At 46.8% G+C, this 6,000-nt stretch overlaps 1 protein-coding gene across 1 annotated transcript in view; it reads right to left on the reverse strand.

Annotated features, from left to right (window-relative positions):
- LOC122929440 (C-type lectin domain family 4 member G-like) overlaps window positions 1–2,488 on the reverse strand; it is a 32,534-nt gene extending 30,046 nt beyond the window's left edge. Inside the window, exons 1-2 of the mRNA XM_044283002.1 lie at window positions 2,169–2,488; window positions 697–834 (exon numbers count right to left, since the gene is read on the reverse strand). Of these exons, the coding sequence (XP_044138937.1) occupies window positions 697–834; window positions 2,169–2,202 (172 nt within the window). The 5' untranslated portion in view covers window positions 2,203–2,488. The remainder of the gene's footprint in view (window positions 1–696; window positions 835–2,168) is intronic.
- Window positions 2,489–6,000: the final 3,512 nt, after the last annotated feature.

The following is a 6,000-nucleotide window of genomic DNA, read 5'->3' on the forward strand; positions in this document are numbered from 1 at the left end:
CTGCCTGAGGAGGTGGTGATGGTGAGTACAATAAAGGAATTCAAGAGGGGCCTGGATGTATTTCTGGAGCGTAATAATATTACAGGCTATAGCTACTAGAGAGGGGTCGTTGATCCAGGGAGTTATTCTGATTGCCTGATTGGAGTCGGGAAGGAATTTTTTATTCCCCTAAAGTGAGGAAAATTGGCTTCTACCTCACAGGGGTTTTTTGCCTTCCTCTGGATAAACTTGCAGGAGAACAGGCCGAACTGGATGGACAAATGTCTTTTTTCGGCCTTATGTACTATGTTACTATGTTACTATGTCATTCAAATGAAAAGGTGACCATATAATAAGGCTTAACCTAGAACTACTTGTTAAAGGCTCTCCGACACCTGACTTGTAGAAGAGGGTCCCAGAGGGCATGTCAAGATCTATCAATCTTCAGTTTTCACTATCTTTTGCAGCCAAGGAAAACCATATAATAATAGAGTACATGTATGACAAACCAGACATGCCATACAGCAGTAGTTAGGGCTTTGCAATAGCTGAGGTCACTATCATATAGCCTCCTCTCCATGAAAAGTTGCAAGACAAGTATAAAATGTGATAGAGCTTAAAATCTATCTATCATAGGGAGTGCAGTGGAAGCAAAACTACTGAACCATTTGATATTTTATACTTGATGTATTATTTAAGTTGAATTGAATACATTACTTTTTAGTTGCAGGTCTTCTCTTTTGCATGTGGTTTTGTTACCCTTCTTCAGTCGTTCCGGTACAGTTGGTACCTTCCTGTTGTCAATCACATTTTCATAGTCATCTGCGTCATTTTCATCATCGGTGATTCCACATGCTGAGAACGAGAAGACACGGTTATTAACCTAACGAAGCCTGTTTCAGATGACTCAATTCAGCCACAATTTAGTGGCCGCAATATCTGGACATTCTGTGGTTCTAGCGCAGTGTTCTCTGCTGTTCTCTTCAGCTCAGAAGAACCACATGAAATTCAGGTATTGTAACTGTAATGCAGACTTAGGGCCATCTGAAAACCATCCTTAGGCTCCATTCAGACGTCCATAGTGCATTGCGGATCCGCAATACACCCGGCCGGCACCCCCATAGAAATGCCTATTGCGGACAAGAATAGGACGTGCTCTATTTTGTTCCGGAGTTGCGGACGGGAAGATCAGGGCCGCGCTCCGGAAATGCGGATGCGGAGAGCACATAGTGTGATCTCTGCCTCTCTTCCGGCCCCATAGAGAATGAATTGGTCCGCACCCGTTCCGCATAATTGCGGAACGGATGCGGACCCATTCTACGGACGTCTAAATGGAGCCTTAGGGTACTTTCACACTAGCGTTATTCTTTTCCGGTATTGAGTTCCGTCACAGGGGCTCAATACCGGAAAGAAAAACTGATCAGTTTTATCCTAATGCATTCTGAATGGAGAGCAATCCATTCAGGATGCATCAGTTCAGTCCCACTTACGTTTTTTGGCCGGAGAAAATACTGCAGCATGCTGCAGATTTCTCTCCGGCCAAAAATACTGATCACTTGCCGGAATGCCGGATCCGTGTATTAGTGCCGGATCCGGCAATAAGTGTTCCGGCAAAACGGATCCTGATTTCCAGTCTGCGCATGCGCAGACCTTTAAAAATGCAAAACAAAAAAAATTCCAGAGACACCGGAGAGACGGATACGATATTTCAATGCCTTTTTCAGAAGGATCCACATCCGGATCCGTCTGACAAATACCATCTGTTTGCTTCCGGATTGCTGGATCCGGCAGGCAGTTCCGGTGACGGAACTGCCTGCTGGATTTCTCTGCCTCAAGTGTGAAAGTACCCTTACTAATGTTTCAGATTTTGCAGTAAAATATCAGTTTCTATGTGTGATGCCGTGGGGCATCAAATCCAATATTGAAATGTCTTTATGAAGGCATACATACCATTTCATGATAATAAAGTTTATTCTTGTATGATGAAAAGTTCTTTCAAGGCTTTCTCCCCCTTTTTCCCATTTTAATATTTGCTATGAGCCCACCTCTCACTTCTATGTACACCCCTGATCTCGGGATCTGAAAATACCAACTGAAGCGGACAAGATAAATAGCAAGAGACACAGGACAATCAGCAATCTGCTGCCAGCATGGAGACCATTCCCATGAACTCTACACACATGTCTTACCTCCCTTCCCTGATATTCCATAAACGTTCTGCATCTCGTTTCGACTTTGTCTTCAAGTACACATGAACTTTTCTATAGTTTACCAATCAGTCAATATCTTCCAATCAGTTCCTTATCTTCTTACAAGTCTCCACATAGCACTCACACAACACAATCCAGCTCGGTGCTGATGAGATCCAAAAAGACTGAAACAGTCCTGTCAACAGATGGACACTGAGCTAATGTCCAAGTTGTGTCCTTCCATAGTCATTGATATACATCGTAGATAAGTCCTTCTAGAAGACTTGTTGTTTCTTCTCTCTTTGCTTTCTCTGACGAAGACTAACAGAACATTGACGATCACACCTAACAAGTAAGAAGTCCCTAGGGATCCTTGGTCCCAGTGCTTGTAGGCAATAAATTAGCATAGCCTTCTTCCACTTCTGTCTTTCTCTTCTTCTTATTGGGCTGCTTTTTCCTCTTTGAAACCCACTTTTCTCACTGACGGAAATCATGTGCAAAAGAGTTTATTGTAGTACTGAAAACAACATGTGCAGCGTCCTGAAACACACTGCTAGATACTGCAATTGCGTTTCATGGAAATGTGCTAACTGTAATGTAAAGTAATCTCAATAATGCAATATGTAAAGCTGTAAATTCCTATTAGCAGGAAGGTAACCACCACTTCACATCAACCACCACTAGATGGTGCTGGTACGTTCCCCTATAAAAGTTACAGTCTAGACACAGGAAGAGAGGAAGTGTGTAGTGAGAGTGAGGAGACAGTCAGTCCAAAGTGAGGAGAGTCAGAGGGAAGTCCACCATGTAGTTACCACTTTAGCCCTCTTCGCAGTGGCCAGGTTGAGGAAGGTTGGAGGAGGAATCATCAGAAGCTAGCCAGCACAGACCAGTGTAGACTTGGGTACAGAGCACGTCTAGTGGAGATAGCAGCCTTCTCTAGCTTATGGACTCCACAGCAGCCAGTGCCCGGGAGAAGCCTCAAGTACCTGGAGACACCATTACAACTAAGCGCAAAGTTGTGTTTTACCATATTCCTCTATGGACCATGTGGAACTATTTCTTTTAGCAACCAGTAGAAAGAATGGAGCAGAAGTTGCATGCCTGCTGTTAGGTTGCAGAAAGGAAGAAAGAGACAAAGATATAGAGAAGAAGATATTATATCCAGTACAAGGCTGTACCAGTTACTCTAATAAGCACAGATAAAGGACTCATTGATACCAGCACAGGGAATCAGAACATTGGAGCCTGTTACCTGGAATCACAGCACAAGTGAGAACAGAAGTGGATCTGAATAATTCCATGCAGGGCCGGTTCTAGGTGAAATTGGGCCCTGGGGCGAAAAACAATAAGGCCCCCCCCACATGACACTTGCTGACTTTAACGTCCCCCCAATCACTACAGAAATACAGCGCCCCATACCTCTTACATCCAGTGACATCTCCTTTGATGTAGATGTTCTCTGTCCTCGTCTTCTCCCTTCAGACCAGACCACCATTTTGTCGCCATTTTCCGTCTCTGCAGTTTGACAACAACAAAAAAAATCTTAGTTTACTACTTTTCCATCATCCTCTCATCTTCTGGAAAAATCATCCTACTACTCCCAATACTGTGCCGCTGTGCTCCCCAATACTATACTGCAGAAACAGATAATACCCCTGATAATACTAGTACCACACAGAGCACCCCATATAAAATACCCGTTCTTTGTGGCCTCAGTAGAAGCCCCCATTGTGCCCCATATTAATGTGCCTCTATCAAGTGCCTCTCCATGCCCCCCATGTGCCAGTAACAAGTGCCTCTCCATGCCCCCCATGTGCCAGTATCAAGTGCCTCTCCATGCCCCTCATGTGCCAGTAACAAGTACCAAACCCCCCATGTGCCAGAAACAAGTGTCTCTCTTCCCCCATGTGCCAGTATCAAGTGCCAAACCCCCCCATGTGCCAGTATCAAGTGCCAACCCCCCATGTGTCAGTATCGAGTGCCAACCCCCCATGTGCCAGTATCAAGTGCCAACCCCCATGTGCCAATATCAAGTGCCAACCCCCCATGTGCCAGTATCAAGTGCCAACTCCCCATGTGCCAGTATCAAGTGCCAACCCCCCATGTGCCAGTATCAAGTGCCAAACCCCCCCACCCCCATGTGCCAGTATGAAGTGCCTCCCTCTCCCCCTATGTACCAGTATCAAGTGCCTCCCTCTCCCCCCACATCTCTGCTCCCACTGCCACTGCCACTGGGACGAGTGAGATCCAGTTGTTATTTTTACCTGTTGCTGTTGGCTGTGTGTGGGCCTTCCCTAGCAGACAGTGGCTGGCGCTCGCTCCTTCTTCTTCTCTGGGGGCGGATCTGGCAGTGGCCACATGACAGAAGACGGCAGCGGCGGCACGCTCCAACAGCCACTGCTCTCTTAAAGAGGCAGGCAGCAGAGAGGGGCTCAGAGCAGCCGCGGGCCCCCTGCAGTGTGTCTCGCCGGCGCTGCCTCAGTCTTTCCATTAGTCCGGACTCCAGGACCATCTGCTTAGTGCAGCACTGTTAGTTATAGTTAGTTGCGGGCTGGCGCCGGGGGCCCCTAAGGACTTAGGGGGCCGGAGGCAATTGCCCCCCTTGCCTATATGAAATCTCCGGCCTTGATTCCATGATAGCTGAACCTGTAACTGTCACCTCAAGGCCCGTGAGTCTCAGTAAATGTTCCAGTTATTTATTGAAACAGACTCCTCTTTATTCTACCACCTCATTTGCACGCAAGGGTGCTGGCCTCATGAACCTCAGGGGTTCCCTGTACCTAAAACCCATACCACCAAAGCAGGGCTGGCGTTAGGGGTGGGCAAACACGCCGATTGCCCAGGGCCCCTATCCCTAAATGGGGCCCCCTGCTGAGCTGCCCAGACAGATGTGTAAGAGTGGTAGTCACACCTGAGAAGGGCACAGACAGCACAGCAAGGAGCGCTGGTCCCTGGTCTCCCGCCGACTGTAGCACGCAGGGTCCTCATGCTGTAGTGAGGGGCTGGGTGCTGCATCCATAGACAGCTCCACAGGCAGACCTAGGCCCTGCTCCCTTTCTCTCTCACCCGAGGCCCTGCACTGTGAATGTAATGGTCTCCTCTAGCCTGCTCCTGAGGTGTACTGGTGAGTTCAGAATGTCACCCTCTAATAACCTGACATTTGTTGCCGGCCCCTCTCCTCTCTGTGCTGCAATAAATGACCAGGGCTGCTTGCTGGCAGACATAACCTGATAGGTGCAGCTGGACAATCCAGACTCTGGACTAACAGGAGGGGAGGCAGCCTGCAGAGAATATACAGGACCTGTCCCCCCCCCCTCCCCCCCCCCACCCCTTCTGCCCCACTGTAGCTTTTTTTTTTTTTTTTTTCTTTACTATTTGCTGTCTGGAACACAGTTGTCATATCTATCTACAATCTATTCTATCTCTCTATCTCATATCTACTGTATCTACAGTGAGGAACAGAAGTATTTGAACTACCTACTATTTTGCAAGTTCTCCCACTTAGAAATCAAGGAGGGGTCTGATATTCACATTGTAGGTGCCTTCCCACTCCGAGAGACAGAATAAATAAATAAAATAGTCAGGAAATCACTTTGTATGATTTTTAAAAAATTTATTTGTCTTGCACTGCTGAACATAAGTATTTAAACACCTGAGAAACAGCAAGAATTCTAGCTCCCAAAGACCTGTTACTGTGCCTTTAAAAAGTCCACCTCTACTCCACTCTTTAATCTAACTTAGTAGCACCTGTCTGAGCTCTTTAAAGACACCTGTCCACCCTACAGTCAGTCAGGCGCCAAATACTAGCATGGGCAAGACCAAAGAGCTGTCA

Source organism: Bufo gargarizans, chromosome 2, assembly GCF_014858855.1.
Source record: "Bufo gargarizans isolate SCDJY-AF-19 chromosome 2, ASM1485885v1, whole genome shotgun sequence".
Classification (NCBI taxonomy): domain Eukaryota; kingdom Metazoa; phylum Chordata; class Amphibia; order Anura; family Bufonidae; genus Bufo; species Bufo gargarizans.